Source organism: Mastomys coucha, unplaced genomic scaffold (genome assembly GCF_008632895.1).
Source record: "Mastomys coucha isolate ucsf_1 unplaced genomic scaffold, UCSF_Mcou_1 pScaffold8, whole genome shotgun sequence".
Lineage (NCBI taxonomy): Eukaryota > Metazoa > Chordata > Mammalia > Rodentia > Muridae > Mastomys > Mastomys coucha.
In genome coordinates, this window is record NW_022196914.1 from 42,595,894 (window position 1) to 42,614,730 (window position 18,837).

At 41.1% G+C, this 18,837-nt stretch overlaps 1 protein-coding gene across 4 annotated transcripts in view; it reads right to left on the reverse strand.

The window, feature by feature from the left end:
- The window catches only part of Adgrv1 (adhesion G protein-coupled receptor V1), a 543,529-nt gene extending 535,267 nt beyond the window's left edge, over window positions 1-8,262 (reverse strand). For 3 of the 4 annotated variants that reach the window (XM_031360571.1, XM_031360569.1, XM_031360572.1), the window contains exon 1: window positions 4,678-5,010. In XM_031360571.1, the coding sequence (XP_031216431.1) occupies window positions 4,678-4,699 (22 nt within the window). In that variant the 5' untranslated portion in view covers window positions 4,700-5,010. Of the gene's footprint in view, window positions 1-4,677; window positions 5,011-8,053 lie in introns of those variants that run through there. The other variant, XM_031360570.1, reaches the window with a different exon arrangement.
- Window positions 8,263-18,837: the final 10,575 nt, after the last annotated feature.

Genomic DNA, 18,837 nt, shown 5'->3' on the forward strand with positions numbered 1-18,837 from the left:
GGAAGAGGAAGAGGAAGAGGAAGAGGAAGAGGAAGAGGAAGAGGAAGAGGAAGAGGAAGAAGAAGAAGTAGTGCATGCCTGACAAATTCAGAGGCAGATGCTCACAGCCAACCATTGGACTGAGTGTGGGGTCTCCGATGGAGGGGTTGGAGAAGGAACTGAAGAAGCTGAAAGGGTTTGCATCCCCATGGGGGGGAGCAACAGTGTCAACTAGCCAGACCCCCTGGAGCTCCCAGACACTGGACCAAACCAAAGAGTACATGGAAGGACTCATGGCTCCGGCCAAATATGTGGCAGAGGATTGCCTAGTTAGACCTCAGTGGGAGGAGAGGCCCCTAAGCTTAAGAGTATTCAATGTCCCAGTGTAGGGGAATGCCAGGGCAAGAAGACAGGAGTGGGTGGGAGGGTGGGGGAGCAACCCTCATAGAGGCAGGGGGAAAAGGGGCTGAGATACGGGGTTTCTAAAGGGGAGACCTGGAAAGGAGAAAACATTTAAAATGTAAATAAAGAAAATATCTATAAAAAAAATGTGTCTTCATTGTTAATTTTCAGTCATCCGAGCTCGATAATGGCAGAATATACCCCCTTCATTTGTGATGCATGTTACATGTGGAGATTAACAAGTACCTTTTTTGAAGTTATTTTTTTTATAGAAGGCTATTTTATATCTTCCAACCCGTGTCACAAATAAAGGGGGCTATTTATAATTGTAACCATCTCCTCATTAGCTTGGCATTTCATTTTCCTTCCCCTATGGCACCCTACAGTTGAAGGCAAACTCTCTGTTGAGTAGTTCTTTAAGACCAGCCACAATAACGATGCTGGAGAGAAGGCTACTTGGAGAGGATTATATAAGACCAAGCACTCAAGGCCTCAGACAGAGCAGCAAATTATAAACCCAAGTACTTGGTAGCATGTAACCAAATGGGCTAGTTGAAATGCTAATTGCCTTTCATGAAAACTAAAGACAGACAGGGGAGCTTGTACTTCACAGAATGAAATGCATTTTTACTCCACGTCTGTACCCTTGGCTTGCTGAGAATTATTTGAAATCTATTCATAAAAGGTAGTTCTTTCCATAACCTTTAAGTTGTGGGAAATTTACTTAGCTTCTCTCAGCACTTCAAAAATGCTGATGTACCAAGATGTGAACTGGCTCAAAGCCATGCTAAGCCCCTAATAAAGAAAACATGAAAAGACTGCTCTCAAGTATGTGATAAAAACTGAGGAAATTCACCTAGGGAAAACTATTCAATAACAAATTCATGAAATTAATAAAAAAAAAAAAGGCACTCTTTAAAACACCCTTTCAATGTAATTACATGTGTACGTACATGGAAAATTCTCTCACTACCTCTCTTTAAGAGAACCCAGCCTCCTTTTTATAACTTAATAATCCTATATTGTGTCAAAGCTCATTTATGGACAATTACTCCAACAGCCAATATTCCCTACTATATGAAGGGTTTCCAAATCATTAATAGTGAGTGGGAACTATCCTATCAGCACCCTGCCCCCTTTTGAGGTACAGGCAGATTCATGCCTGACTGCACAAGAAAAGGGCCTGTGACCACCTGCCCAGCAGCTGGGGAGGGACTTGGTCTGGTAAACTCTAAAGTGGATAGTGTGTCACAGTGGAATCAGAAAACACTGCCTTTGTGCTACCACGCTTCAAGGGCCCCAGCACCACCCCTCATGCTACACCACACTCAGGCCAACAGACCAGGGGTGCAGTGACGTCCTGTGTGGCCTGACAACCCAGCTTATGGGGAGCCCTCCCTATATACGAAGAGTTTGCCTGTGCAAGCAGGTGGAGAAATCAGTTTCTCATATTGCTCCATTTCGCGTGGTTTGTTAGTGATATGCTTATCTTCATTTCTCGACAAACATTTTTATTGATATACCCAAACTGCCTGGGAATGACAGAACACTAAAACTAAGTAGAACCTTAAAGCATAAATGGTATCAATAAAGCATTGAGCTCTCACCCTGATTCAACAGGGGTTAGAGGGTGAAAAGGATCCTTCTGGGTGGGTTTCTCCACTGTGTTTGAACGAGAGAGGTTGCAATGACTTTTATTCATTGCACTGTTTGAATTTGCCACTTGATTTTACATTGCCTTGACTGTTCCATAACCTAGAAAAAATTGTGGAAGGACCTGAGTACGTCTACAGGATCTGTGAGCCATGGAGCCACCCCTCCAGAAAGCAGCAATGGTGGCTCCACTATAAACATCTTATACATGCAACATGAACATAATCAGTGGGTACAGGCAAAGAACAGGGCACTGACTCAACTGGTCAACAACTTGGCTACATCTACAGATAGCAGAGAAAGACACAGAGGCTCTGTCCCTCGAGGCTTTGCTTTCTAATTGGCACAGCCTTGACACTTTTTAATGAAATGGAATTAATACAGCAAGGGTGTACATAGCATCTGTGAGTGATAATAAATCAATGAGCACATTGACCCATTAACACCTAACAGATGAAGGGGTTGCTCAGGTGACCAAATGAAAACAGAATGTGTGACCTTAACTGCTGTTCAGCTTTCCTAACTTCCACACACAAATGAAAAGAAGTCAGTCCAGTTTGGCTACAAAGCTTCTCCTGGTGCTTCAGGAGTTCATTCATGTCTTCTGCAGCGATGAAGAAAAGAACATGTTTTAGAAGGTGGGGAAATTCTCCCAGGATGTAGATCTTTCTGCCCTAGTTTCTTCATATGGAAATCAAAATTACAGTTCATGGTTAATTATAAAGTTGATCCGTGTAAAGGGATTCGTCAAATTCCTGGCATACTGTGTACACTAGGCAAAAGCAGCACACCATTGCCATTCATGAGGATGTAAACAAAGCCTTTGGTCACAGCTCACTGCTGTGAAGCCCCTTCTCCCACGGCACATCATCCCTCCTTGTCTTGAGCATGGCTGCCTCCAACGGCTGACATTCTTTAGTGTAACATGACCTTCTGATCCTTCACGATACTTCTAACAATTGTCTTTATTTCTACATGAACATTTGTGTCCCAAATAATATCTCATATTATTATTCTATGACATCAAATACAATAGGAATTCAACAACGTAAAACTAAATTATTTTCTTAAATATTGAGAATTTTAACTAACTCTGTATTCCTATATCTGATGGCATCAAGGGTGGATGTTCTCACATGGTTAGCCTCCGTCTCACTGTGGACACGGTATAGTCAGATTTCTTCAGTCTATAGGAGAATAAGGTGGTGTTCCTAATATTCAGCATAATGGATGTCTAAAAGCACTCAGAAAAGACCAAAGATCAGGTCTTCCTAACTGGGGATTTGAAGCAGGTATCTTGACAGTTCCCAGCCTCAGTGTCACTGTCTGGGAATTGGGATACTACTCGTTAGTTACAAAGGACTGTAAGGAGCTCATGACTAACGTCTTTGAAGAAGGAATGAGCTATACATATTTGTCATGGAAATAAGATCGTTCAGTCGTTCAGTTTTGCTTGGATGCATTTAATATAGTCATTTTTTAAACAGATACAATCTTGAGTGATGTAATGTTTAGCTGGACTAAATCTTTGCAATCACTCAACACAAACAGCTTGATTTTATAAGTGAAGAAACAAAATCCTGAAGAACATTTTCATGTCTAAAGTGATTTAAGTTGTGGCAGAAATGGGATGTAATTCTCCATGACATGCCATCACATGCATTTATTGTAACAATTCAGAATGTATTTGTAAATGGGTAAGAGTTTACTACTTAGCCTAGGAAATCACCCAGAACTAAAGTCTGGTACCCGTGTCCTGATTAAATATCTACTGTCTTCATTAATGTCCTTTCTCTTTGTTTCTTTGGTCTAGTTCTTTGGATAGATGACTCACAAAGAAGGAACCCAGTGGAAGGTGGTTATAACACTCAGTGCCAAATCCGTTTAGGTATGGTTTCAACTCTTCCTGTCAAGAATTAAAACCTTAATTCCAATTTCTAAGGATGTGCAGCTTGACACATAACACATTATGTACATTTTTAAAGGCTATAGATTTTGTAAGACATTAGTTTATACAAGTTATATACAACTTAATGTTGTACCTTAAAGTTATTTCCTCAATGAAAATGAAAAATTGTTCAGGAAATTTAAAATATAAAAGAAATATGTGTATATACATATGGAATTTTTAAAGTCTGTGCTTATTTCAAACTCATTGAAAACAATGTGTTTTACTGAAATTCCTTGATGCAGTAGGTATCTGGAACATTAACAAGATGTCCTTTAAAGTTGCCTCGATATTCTCACAAAGAAGTTTAATCTACCGACCACCTGCAGTTCTTGCCCAATTATTTTTCCGGGCCAACTCTGAAACTAGAGTCTGTATTTCAACTGGGCAGAAAGAGAAAAATAGGAACTTTTCACTCTACTCATCCCAGTCTCCCCTTCTCTGAGATGGCAGCTTTGGAAGCAGCTATGCAGAACCGCAGCCTTGTGCAGCGACAGGCACCAAGCAGCTGTCCCGTTACCCGCAGCCTGCCATCAGCTTGTGCGCGCCGCCGCTACCCTCCCGCCTTCTGCGCTGCCCTAGCTCCCACCTCCAGCAACAGGTGCAGCGACGGCTGCCCGGGAACGCCAAAGAGATGCTGTCGCGCTCCCCGACCCACTGGATTCCCTCAGCACCAACCCCAAGTCACATCCTACCTGGCTCTGAGGTCATCGACATCTGCGTGTCCTTTGGTCCCCGCTGGTGCGGGGCCTCCCTTCATACCCAGCGTTGCCCCTCTGCAAAGTCCTCGTCCTCCTCCGCCGCTAATCCTTTCCCGCACTGTGCCTTCTAGCGTAAGACTTCATCCTCTCCCCTCCCCCTAGCGCTCCTCTACTCCAATAGGACTCTGGCCCCTGGCTGGGCTCACCTGATCGGCTGAGCGGGGGTGACGGTCCTGGCAGCAGGCCGTCCTCTGCGCAGCGGGCAGCCAGGTCCGCACTCTGGCGTGGTGAACTCCCCGCCTTGGCCATGACTAATGGACTCTTCCAGCAGTCAGGCGCCGAAGCTGACTTGCGGGAACGCAGGAGCGACAGTCCCGGGTACCACGAGAGCTTTGCAGGTTCTCTTAGGCGCTAAACTTTGGAGCCGCTCCTAGGGCACTCCACGCTGGCGCTCCGCTGTAAACTACTCCCAGTCTTCTCACTAGGGAGAATCGTGTTTGCCAAACCTACCAGGGTGTTTCTTTTACCATCAATTGGAGCCCTTCAAGTGGGCTTCTCCGAGCATTCACTGATGAATTACTAGAAATGAAGGCAATATCTCTATGCACACTTGCAAGGCAAGGATTGAGGTCAACATCTGTGTCATCTCATACTGTATTAATACCTAATTTATTACCTACTGTAATAATACCTAATTGCTTCAAAGATTAAGGGAATCAAGTTTTGTCTGATAGCACACGGGGTATGTGTATGTGGGGCGGGGAGGGGGGTCGTTATTTTCCCCTGGACTTAGTCATGAAGGCCCCGGTGTTGGAACAGCCGCGGGGGTTATCAGAACAATTGCTGCATCATTCGTGGGTAGTTTCAAACAAGGAAGACGACTAGGATTTTTGGTCCAACCCCTCTGCCTCCACTTTTTGTTAATAATTTATTTAATTTTATGTTATGTTTATAGGTGTCAGAGTGACAAATCCCCTGGAACTGAAGTTGCAGACATTTCTGAGCTGCCATGTGGGTACTGAGAATTGAACCTGGGTCCTCTAGAAGAGCATCATCTCTCCAGACCCCTGCCTCCACTTTTTAATGAAAGAAGCAAGATTAAATTAAAAACAGATTAAAAAATTAAGAACAGACTGAGAGACTAAATGAACTAGAAAGAGAGGCCAGAGGATCCAGGGTCCATCCCAAACTAATCAGAATGGAATAAGCTTTTAGTAGCAAACCGGGATCCAGGGGCACACAATTATTATGTACTGTTGCAGAATGCCTCCTCTCAAAATTGTAAGACACCCCCCCCAAAACAGCTGGGCATCAAAGGTAACGTTACGCAGAATAGTTCTTGTACACAGTCTGCATGGGGCTAGAAATGCCCGTGGTGTGTCCTAAAAAAGGTAAGAGTAACCTACTGTGTCTAGAAGCGGTGAATGAATTGGACACAAACAGGCACATGAGCTCTCAATTCGTTAGCATAGTAACAGGCTTTATGACTACAGATGCCCAAAATAGTGAACCAATTCTCCAGATAATCATGATGCAAAATAAAAAAATGGGAAAACTAAAGAACATTTTGGCTTGGTTTGTTTTGCTATTTAAATGTCTCAGGCTCTGTCCCTGTAGGTCAGACATTCTTAGTCCCCCTTTCCCTGAGTCTCATCCTCGGGCTCACTTGTTTACAGCCACACACAACATGCGTGTCTGCTCTGAGAGTGACATTTTCCTAGGCATTGAAATGCAAACTCATTCCCCTAAGCCTTTTCTTCAGAAATGTAAGTAATTCACTAACAATAATCATTGGGTGTTTAGGATACAGAAAGAATAGGACGGCACTGTGGGAAAAACAGTAATTGAAGACACGGTGCTGAATTTATTAAGCTTGCATTCTTTCGGGGGTGAAAGTTCAATCAACTCAATGTCAGAGTATGAAAAAACAAAAACTTACTGGCCTGGAAAGTTATAGGGACACTATGCTGGCCAGTTTTCACCACTGCAACAAAATACCTGAACCAAACAACTGATGAAGAGAAATGTTTTATTTTGGCTCATGGCTCTTTGCTTTTTGTTTTGAGGTTCTCAACTGTGATCTGTTGGGCCATGGTTTTGCATCTGTGTTGAGACAGCACAGTGTAAAGAAAAAAAGAAAAGTCTTCATCGATCCAGAGAACAAAAGAGGAGGAGGGAAGGTCAGTTGTCCTACTCACAGGATACATTTACAATGACCTAAGGAATTCCTACAGGCAGTCCCAAAGATTCTTCTACCTCTTGAAGATGCACTCTAGCAACCAAACCACATGGGCCTTATGGGACATCTAAAATCCAAATTGTAGCTGATATTCTAAATGAAAACAAAAGTATATATATTTTTTTTTCAAGAAGTACCAAAGACCAGCATTGACTTGGAGAGGGGTTCTGAGAGAAGGGGTGACTGGGAACTGCAAAACAAATGACTCAAAGTCAAATTGTGGGTCCAAGCCTATGTTCTGCTCAAGATGCCCCCCCTTTGTGTATGCATGTATATGTGTGTGTGTGTGTGTGCATGTGTGTGTGTTCTGCTCAAGACAGCTTTTCAGAGTGCTCTCTGAGTTCTGTAAGAGACAGCTTTCTCTTGCTATTCTAAAAACTGTCTAGATAGTACTTCTCTTGCAGAATAAAAGCCTAGTTTATATTTACGTATCAATTCAGTTATGACCCCTTGTTCTCTTTTGATTATCCTATGAATCAGCTTCCCTTGATCCCAGCCCTTTTCTTAAGAAGAGACAACTGGCACACATTTTTTTTTTTTAACATTTGCCAAAGGATTCAGAGATCTACCTGTCTTTGTAAACTTAGTTTGGTGGGATCTTACTCTGCAATCATTACTCCCTAAACCTTTTTTTTTTTTTTTTTTTTTTTTTGGAGACAGGGTTTCTTTGTCCTGGAACTCATTCTGTAGACCGGGCTGGCCTCGAACTCAGAAATCCACCTGCCTCTGCCTTCTAAGTGCTGAGATTAAAGGCATGCACCACCACTGTCATTAACCTTGGCAAGTAGGGCACTCCTCAGAGGAGGAACATGAAAATATATACAAATAAGCTTTAGGCTCACAGCGATCATCAACGCTTGTGGAGGCCCTGCTGTCTCTGTTTCATGGGCAGGAAACAATGTCATACTGTCCTTTACAGGGCCAAACCAGACTGGCAAAGAAGCTCATGATCTGCTTAAAAGGAACAAGCCACAAACCGCCAGAGAGCTACAATGTTTAGCACTTAGGCCACTCTCCTGATGTAGGCCCAACGTCCCCATGTGCTGCTACTGTGCCTCTTTCCTCCAGCTCCACCATCTCCATCTCTGCCTGTTTCACAGTATTCCCAACACACAACAAAATCACTCTTACCTCAGAACCTTTGCATAAGGTTCTTCCTCTGCTTGACACACCGTTCCTGGAGGTCTTCCTAGGGTTGGCTCCCACCATTAAACCTTTTATTAACCCTCAACCACTATTTACAACTTAGGAGGGCTTTGTTCTTCAAGTCATGCATTGACAAAGAAAGAAAGAAGGGGGTAGGGAGGGAAAGAGGGAGGGAGGAAAGTGAGGGAGGGGAGGAAGGGGAGGAAGGGGAGGGAGGGGAGGAAGGGGAGGAAGGACTGGAAAGAGGACCAGGATTGATTTGGAATGAGACACCAAGGAAGGAGAATGTTGGAAGAAAAGGTGAACGTTCTAAAGACAAAGCCTGAATTCCCAATTCTACTTGAACACAGAGCTAAGAGAATAAGCCTTCTCATCCCCCCATATTCATATTCATCTTCATCAAACCAGTTCTGTAACAGCTGCTCTTTAAAGTGATTGGTCTTCTTAAATTTATTAAAAAATATTGGTGGTACAATTTCTTTCCTAGGGCAACTTAGTTAATCTTGCATAATAAATGACCCCTATAATTCCCCTCAGTCAATCTTTTTAGGCCCCCTGAAGAGGATAATGTTCGTGGGGGAGGAACAGTTCACAAGTTCAAGACCACATGAAGAAGAACTTTGAGCACAACAACTCAAACAACTTAGGCACCATTTTAAAACCCTCTTTTACCTCCCCAAAGCAGAATTAGATTATTGCTTCGAGCATGTCCAACTGTTCTAAATGCTTCTTAGACAGGAAAAGGACTACCAGGAGCCTGCTACAGCTGAATCTCTTCCTGCTATCCTTTGTTACAGGCTTAGAACCTTCCTCCCATCTGGAACCTCAAAATACAACAGCTGGTCACTCCAAATGTATCCTCTTGTATGCAGTGTAGTGAAGGTCTCATGAAGTTTTACTGTTTACTGTGTTTGAGCTCTGAAATAAAAAAGCAACAGAGCTTAAGTCAAGTTCCTCTTATTGCCAAGATGCAAGAATACATATTAAGCATTTGTCATATCAGTTATATGACTGAGGAAGCAATTATCAAAAGCCCATAACTTCAGATGCAGAATCAGAATCTATGAGGGAAATAAAACCATGTACTCCTCCACAGGGGTCACAAAATTCAGGTGATGGACATCTGAAAATAGTTGAAGTCCAACAGTATAGAGAGAATATCTTGTGTATTGTATTGATGCATCACCTGTCAACTAAAAAGCCTATGGCCTATAGGAAAGGGTAAAATTAGAAGGTGGGACATCTGGGAGACAAAAAGAATTCTGGGATTAGCCATGGGATGATATATGGTACCTGAGCAAAGTTAACCAGCTACGTGGCAGAATGTAGACTAAAATAAATGGGTTATTTTAAGTTATGATCTAGTCAGATAAGAGTCTAGCTATATGGCCAAGGTATTTGTAACTGTATTTTGAGTCTGAGTCTTATTTCTGGGAGCATGGATCTGGGAGGTAGAACCGGACCTAACTTCTACACAACAATCTGCTCTGCTTCAGGGACAAAAAAAAAAAAAATACATATTGTTGAGCTTTCAATCACTACAATGCCTCAGAAAGAATATTGTTTTACACAGAGTCATGGCATGCTACCACCATTCAGTCAAACGTGGCCCCAAGCCGGTTTTCAGTTCACCATTGCCATGTTGACAAGCAGAGTCCCCCTGCCAGACAGTCCATGCTTGTCTTCTTCCTCTGCTGCAACAATCCTGTTCACTGCAATGTATATTTATTGAATAATTACTTATTCAGAAACATTACTAAATACTAACAGGTGGTCATGGGTAAAGTACAATCTCTGACCTTATATAGCCCACATTGTGTCAGAGAAACGACATAAATCCAAAGTACAAGAAGGTCTATGCTGTCAAGGAAGTGTAAAATAAGATGGCTTAGAGTTACAGAGGAGATTACATGTTAGCTTGGCTTTAATGGTGCTCTCACACGTGCCCTCTTTTGGTGCCTTGGATGCTGCTGTCTTTTAGACCAGAGGTTCTCAACCTTCCGAAGGCTATGGCCTTTTAATGCAGTTTCTCATGTTCTCAACCATAAAATTATTTCATTGTTACTTCATAACTATAATTTTGCTACTGCTTTGAATCATAATGTAAATATCTGTGTTTTCGGATGGTATTAGGTGACTCCTATGAACGGGGTGACTCAAATGGCTCTTGACTCAGTGGTTAAGAACCACATGTTTTAGGCAGATACTCTGGTAATCCTTACCTGCCTCCACTTGGAACACCCAGGCCAACACTACTGTAGCTGAATCACAAGGATACAAGTCAAAACAGCATCACAAGACTTCTTCTGTAGGGTCCAAACAGGAAATATTTCCGTCTCTCTGGCAGTATCATCTTCGTTACTGTGGTGGGTACTCGGGACTCCACATTGTTTTTAGGAAGGTATTTAAGGACAAAGGAAAGCAGAGGAACATGCCTGAGGCAGCCAGATAATGCCTAATGACAGTGTGGTGGGTAATCCCTGCTCTGTGCAGTGCTAGAATCCATTAGGTGTTCAGTCCACAAAGGCTCCCTGTCAAAGCAGTCCCAGTCTGGAGATGGCATTCTTGAAGTATTGCTGATCTTATGTCAACTTTGGTATAGAGGAATTTTAATCCAGCAATATGGCTGCTCTGGCAAGGGGGCTCATCCAAAGATATGATCCAGTTGGTACACAGACTGAATCCCTCTAGCTGGGATGTAGTTCCCCAAAGTACAAAGACAAGCTCTCAAATACACATCTTTATTCCCAAACAACAGTGTTTAATTGAGGGACAAACAAAGTGATGAATTACAGAAAGATTTGACAAAATGAATCAGAGATAGGGCATGCCCAACTGGAGGACAGACAGGAAAGAGAGGCTATTTAAGAGCAGAGAGAGAGAGAGAGAGAGAGAGAGAGAGAGAGAGAGAGGAATTCAGTTCAGAGCAGTATAGTTTGGTGAAATTTAATTGAGCGTAGAACAGAGCAGAGAAGTTGCATTTGGAGCAGTTCACTTTGTGGAGTTCAAAGGCAGTCTTTCCAGGCAGAACAACTCATTCAGAAGCCAATTTGAGTCAGTCAGCTTAGAGAGGAGTTTGAGCCAGAATAGTTGAGTTGTACCAGGCAGCCAGAGTTTAGTAAGAGTTAGAAACTATGAGTTTATTCATCAGTAAGTCTCAGAGGCTGAAACATTCTAGGCCAAGATAAGCAGACAAAGGCTAGAAGCTGAAGTCTTCAAGGTCCTGGCTTGCAGAAGATTAATATAGCTTTGCCAGTACAAATTAATGATTTAACATAGGGTATATACATATATGTGCATATATAAAAAAAACTCCAAACAAAAATACCAATGTATATTCATCCTCACTGAATTAAAACTACTCAAGCAAAGGATTTGTCTCAGCATTCTAAAATTATTATAGATTTAGTTCCCCAAAGTACAAAAGGAAAAGGTTTGGTAGTACTACCACACATGTGGCAAGTATTCTCAGAACATCACTAAGAACAGCACAGTGAAACATTAATAAGAGATCAGAGCACCGTAGGAAATAAACAAGTTTAAATTTGTTCATCAATTCACTTGATCACAGAAATTCTTTCTTGCCTAATCCTATTACAAAAAAGAAATGTACTTTTAGAAATGATGTTTTTAAAGGTATTAAATTCTGTTGTAGATATTCAGGCTGGATACTACATATGTTCCCTGCATTTTGATCTGTCTGTTACAAGGGATATTTCTTTCATGATGGGTGAGAACTACACTTCACTTACCTGTGGATATAAGGATAAATATTAAGGATGTAGATAAATCACATGCAAGCAACAACCACATGTACACACAGCTCCATAGCAAATGCCTTGGACGTAGTTGAACATAGTGCTATGTCCTATGCAAAATATATTGAATCTTTGCTTTCCCAAGCTAAGCACATTTGCCGTCAAGAAGTCATTTTAGAAAGCATTTTCAGAAAATGCTGTTGGAGACTTTTAAAATCCTAGTGTTTATTTCTTAGCTAGAAGCGGATTTCGGGATAGTTTTTCTTATATTTAAAAAGGAAATTCCCTATGAATCAGACAGACATGTGTATGGAATCTTCAGTCCCTCGAGGACGGCTAGTTAAATCATTCTTCCAATTTGCCTTGGTGTAGGCTTGCTGGGTGGCATATCCCTAAGCTTGTCACTTCAGTGGCAGGGGTAGGAAACCACCAAGGCTCACTAACCACATCACATATCAACATATCACCATGGCAGCCTTTGTCTCCCTGTCACAGTCCCTCTGCAATGACTCAGCCATTCATTCTCCTGAATCAATATTGAAACTCTTGAGCCCTGTTATTTGAGGTGTGTGTATGGGGAATGGGAGAGGAGACTACCAAATGCTTTACTCCTAACATCAAGTTATAGTGAGGCCATGATTCTGATTTCTGCTTGTGTTTCTCTTTGAGGACTCACTATACTATAAGGTTTTCACTCTCTCTGCGTAGTTACCCTGAAATAAGTTTGCATTTTCATTCTTGGCAATATAGTAACAAGCAATTGCAGTTTCCAAAAACCATCCATGTGCTGCAGTAAATTTATGAAGTTAATCTAAATAGTTAATATGGAGGTGGGGTGGAGATATAACTATTTTGATAAGTAATAAAATCTCTAAACCTTTGGTATATGAATCTTTAAATTGCACTTTATATATATATATATATATTCCATATTGAAATATAATTATCAAGAGCCAGAATAAACATATTACATAGTATTTCTATCAGGCATTACCATAAAAAATATTTTTCCATTGAACAGATATAAAATTATAAAATGGACCTTCCTGTTTTAAAATGTCATTTTCTTTTTAAAAATTTATAATCATGTGTTTCTGATATGACTAGTCACAATATGAGTCTAGTTTTCGATCAAGCACTTACTGAGTACTTTTCAGTTCTTTTCAAACTAAGTTCAGAGCAGAGAGCATCCCTACTGTTTGAAGACGAGACTAAGAGTTAAGAATAAGTGCGCACCTGCCTGATGAGACCCTCGAGGGCCTCTGGTTTTGTTTCCGTATGGGGAGATCCGGGCTACAGTAAAGGAGGACACACCTCTCTTCATTCTTTCTCCGTTGCATCCCCTTCCAGAATGAGCTGGCTTACATGTCAAGACCCAGCTCAGGCGCATCTGATCTGCACAGGGCCAGGGCGCTGCTGTAATTAAACTGTTCTCAGCACGCTACGCCAGATAACCCAATAAAGTCTTCAATACTGAGTACGGAAAAAGCTCTCCCAGGACCCCTGCTCTCTACCAAGGATTTCTCCAATCTGAGGTAATGTTTATTTTACCAGTGACTCAAAGCAAACAAAGCCCTTGGAAACAAGGATCCCACTGTATATTCACACGGGTGGGGAAACCAAGCCCCAAAGCAAGAAAGGTTTGGCTGATGGTATGTGGACATCATGCAGCGCTTCGCAAAGTTTGTATTTTACTTGTGGGTGCCTAGTTCAGGTAACACAGAGATAAATTTGGGGTGTTCGACTGTTCAGCTCATATTGAAACACATGCAAAACCGCTCAGCAAGCTCTGCTATGCTGTAAGCAGATGTTAGGAGTCAGATAGTACCAGGAAACATACACTAGATTTGCCTTATTTTTTTCTTTAAAAAAAGTTTAAAGTTCTGAGAAAATAAAAGGATGATTAATGTTGTGCTGAGAGACTGCTGTGCCGACAATAGCAGCCTGGGCTTGCCTGCAGCAATCCACGGGAGTGGTTCCGAACAAGCTGGAGCTCGCTCATGCTCATAACTATTCTCTTTTTCCTTCCATTTTATACTTTGTTCTTCCAAAACGAGGAAGAGAATTGTGAGTATTTTCTACAAGAAGTGCTGGAGTAGCTAACTTCTGATAATTATAAAATCACTGGTGGCCACTGGTTCAAAAGAAAATCTTTCCCAAATAAAACCAATTATGAGCAGACTTCAACTGTGTCCCTTCATCCACTGCCAAATGCAGTATCAATAGGATGGAATGTGAAGGCTGCCGCTTTGAGGGATCTGAAAGGCACCGAAAGTATTCATCTTTCTGTTGTGGCTCCGCCCCCATGCAGAATAAAAGAAAAGAAAAGGGAATTATAAAGCATCAAGTTGAATTGTGCAAGCAGAGGGCAGGAAAGGAAAATTATAACCAGATGCATGTGTGAACATTCTACTCTCCTATTTTCCAGTGAGCTCAACAAGACAATCCACACCCTCTACTGGCAGTGTGAAGTAACTGAAAACCATGAGAAAGAAAAACTTACAAAATTGAAAAGTATTACAGTAAAGAAATACTACTATAATAATGACATTAAAACAACATTAGGCAGAGTCTTGAAACTTATATTTTACTATGATAAATAATCACAAGAATGTCAAAAATTGCAAAATAGTAACAGTTCCATATGGTTCAAACTACTGCCTTTTTTTCTTACTGATAGAAAGTGATGGTCAGTTCTGCTCCTTGTCATTGTCACTCAGTAGGAAAAAAAATATGCTTGATAAATTATTTTATTTACCTTATTTTTTTAAATGATTCAAAAAACACATAAATTAGTTAATATGTCTGCATTCCACTAGTTAAGGAAAACTTTTGGAGTTGCACTTCCTCAGATGCCCAGCTCTTGCCTAGGAATAAACTTAGCAAGCATGATAAGCTTTACACACTGAAATGCTTACATTTATAATCTTTACATTAGATAAGCCTTTCTGTGCTTAAAATAATGATAGAAGAATATACTAGGTGGGCAAAGAAGCTGAAACATGTGCTTGCTTCTCAAAATGGTGATGCCAACGGAGTCCCAGGCGTCTTGTCTTTAACAGTTTGGAGCCCCAAGGCATAGTGGATATAGTGTGAGATGCAGGATCAAGGAGAGGGATTAAAGGATGCTGGAGCAGAACTAGATGAAGTGAGTACTAGGAAGAGCCTGGGCTCATCTGATCTCCAAACTCTAATCAGAAACGTCTAGTATCCTCTGAACTGAGGAAGGGAGAGAAGAACGCTGGAATGGGAAGATGGGCTAAGTCAACCGATCTGAAAGACAAAAATAAATGTGCCACTGTTTCCTGTACAACCAAGTTTAAAGATAGTGTCATGGGCGAAGCAAAAGATGCACACGCATTATCTCCATTCCAGCGGCCCCACGCAGTGCTGATCTCCAAATGACTGTGCACACACAGATAGCTACAGTTGCCTCGTATTACAAGGGGGAAATTTGGGCAGCAATACTGAAGAAATTCCAGGGTGTCAGTGGTAGTCTACTCCACCCACTAACTAGAAGTGTTCAGTGCAATTCATGAAAAATAAAATAAAATAAAAATAAAAAATAAAAGAAGCCACTTAGTTCTGGATACTCTCCCAGGAATAGAATGATCCCTAGACTCTTCTTCCTAAATTGGAGTCATGGATCAGAGGCATTTTGGATGTTACAGAAGTCACAGTCAGTGTAAGACTAACCTAAAGGAGTACAACTCGAAACCTAGTGTTCAGGTTATTACATTAACTCAGCTTTGATCTTTCTCACCAATGACTCATTAATCACCATCCTTTCCTGTGATAACGTGAGAGCTTGGGGAGATGCCATGCTTCACGCTTATCTCCTTCAAAAAAATTAAGATGCATTTGGGTGTGTGAATTGTTTAGCAGCATGTATGTATGTATGTATGCATATATGTATGTATGTATGTATGTATGTGTTACACAGGCTTGCCTAGTGCCAACAGAGGTCAGAAGAGGGCACTGGATCCCCTAGAACAGGCAGTATGATGTTTCAGACCACTGGGAACTAAATCCAGCTCCTTTGTAAGAGCAGCAAATATGTTCTACTGCCTAAGCTCTGGCTTCGATCCCCCGTATGCATCTTTTCTCTTCATTTTGTTTTTCTTTTCTTGTCTTGTCTTGTTTGTTTTTTAGGTTTTTTGTTTGTTTGTTTGTTTGTTTGTTTGGTTGGTTGGTTGGTTGGTTGTTTGGTTGGTTGGTTGGTTGGTTGGTTGGTTGGTTTGCGGCCATGTCTCTCTATATAGCCTTGGCTATCCTGGAACTCACTATGTGAACCAGACTGGTCTTGAACTCACAGAGATCCACTTGCCTCTACCTTCAGGCTTTCCACTCCCAGACCTTTGTTTTCTTTCGCCACATTCATTTTTCAACCATTAAAATGCTCTTCCATTTCTCAGACAGTAAAAAGCAAAGCTTAACTCCTCTTTAAGCTCTAAGAATTAATTCCTTGCCTCCTTGGACTGTTTCCAGATTGTAAGCCTGAAAGAGGATGGAGACAGAGTTATTCTTCCTCACTCCACTTCTTCCAACATCTCTTACATTCTTTCCACTCTCCTCTCCACAGTAGCCCCCAGGCTTTGAAGGGAGACATCCCATCAATGGCTGAGCATTCAGCGGTCACTTATTTTCCGCATCCGGATCAGCTGTGAGTCTGTGCAAACCAGAAACTTCCCCGAGCAAATGTGAGATGAGGCAAGGCTATATACTGTGAAAAACCCCCTCCTCCAGCAGCAATGTACTTCTGCCTGCAAGCACACATGTCCACAACCTTCCCAAACAGCGCCCCCAACTGGGACCAAGTATTAAAAGACCTGAGCTTATAGAAGACATGTTTATTTACACTATAACCCTCTGGTTTTCTTTTGCTCAACATTGTTCAGTTCTTCCTGTCATGTCTTCTGTGATACTCAGTGTACTTAGTTATTAGTCACTAATGCTATTGGGAGAACTTTTTCCTGATTATGCTTTATGGTGCAGCATTTATACTCACAACTGACTAATATTACCAGGAAGCCTTCCGAACCTGATGACCTCCATAGTACCTTGGCTTGGATAGCACTCAGGTGGCACTTTACAGCACAGCTCAGCAGGGAGCTGTCAAGGCTCCTCCTTAAGATGCCATTGCGCTCCTAAAACCCAAAGATGTAAGTAACATCTATCTATCAATATGTATAATCATAAAACTTATGGTTTAGAGCATTTTCAAATACATATTTATTAACTAAAATACCCAGTTCATGTAAGGAGAAATAATGTATTTTTAGAAAAAAGCATTACTGAACCAAAAAAAAATTTTTAGTGAGATCAGTGGCATCATTTGCCATTTTAAAAATGTCTTAGATATCTGTTATAGACAATACCTACATTCATTTTTCATTGTACTAACATACATACCACCCAAAAGTCACCATTTTAAAATGTGCAGATTTAGTGACATGGACTGTGTTCACAATACTGTCTAGCCATCACTGCTCTCTAGTTCAAAACATTGCCAGCATCCCAACATGACAACACATTTCTAGTCCTCCTCTCTAGTCCTTGACAGCAGTTCACCTGCTTTATCTCTCAAAATTTAACTGCCAATGCTAAGAGGATGTCATGGAAAAAACCAGCAAAATGGATTTCAGAGTCAGAGCATGGAGTGAAGGGTTACAAAAGTTGTCTTATGGGACTGACATGGCGGTTACAGTCATGATCTCTCAGCACTTGTGAGTTCGTGCACAAGGCATACAGAAGACTTGGCTGGTCACCATTCCCTTACGCAGTTGGGAGTCAGCAGAGGAAGGGCTCATGAGGCCTCACCTCCCTCAGTATCTACTGGTAGCTAGCTTACAGTTGCTAAGCGACAGACATTTCCTTCAGTGAGATAGCCAATGATAAGACGCCTATGACTGTCCTGTACAGAATTCCTCACCTGTCTGTGTTCTTGTATGCGACACTAATTAAACTCAATATCACACACATACACACACACACACACACACACTTTAAAAGCAGAAGGATGACTGTGAAAAGGAGGGAGATCAGCAGGAGTGACAGGGACAAGAAAGAGTAAGGAGAATAAATAGAATAAATATAATCCGAATAGATTACATGCACACGTGGGAACATCACAGTGAAATCCATCTTTATTATAATTAATCAATACCAACTTAAAAATAACTGTTACTGATGGATTTTTGGATGGACAGATCATTGCTTTCAGTTGTATACTGAGCAATAACCCCAGTTCAAAGGTATCACAAATGGCTCTGATAAAATGAAATTGGTCATAAGACAAAACCAAAAGTCTTAATTCTTAGAACGTGACCAGTAGGGATCATGGGTGTGGGACAATTCCCGGAAAAAAGGAGATACACAAGAATGTGGGAGAGAGGAAACAGAATATATTCCATGCACAACATTGTTGAATAACAAAACTTCAAGTTTTTAAAAATTAGCCAAAAGAAAATGGCATTGAGATCTTAACAAGGATCATATTGAATCAGCACCTTTCAAAAGTAATACCTGTCTCATGATGTTAAATCTTTGTCAACTTACTGTGTCTTTCCATTTATTGAAAAATCATCTAATTTCTTTCAGTATTATTGTATACTGTTCTAATGTACATATCTTGAACTGACTATGTTCCTGAGCACTTGAGTATTTAGATGCTGTTGAAAGTAGAACTACTTTCCTAGTGTCTCTTACAAATTGCTCATATTAGTAAAAAGAATGCAGTAGTAGCTCCTCTGTGTTAGTCAGGGTTTATGTGCTTTATTGATAAGTCAAGTTTGCTCTGCATTTGTCTGTCCTCTAATCTTGACTCAAACATATAAATTGAATCTGACTTCACATGAATTTTTAGTTGGAATAGAGAAAAAGATGTAATAGGGTTTTTTATATAATTTTGGATCTTCTTTGATACCATGCCAAAACTCAATAAATGGTAATTTTATAAAGGCCGATTGTGATGTAGCACCTAAAACCATATCAATAAGGGTGCTTTGTTCA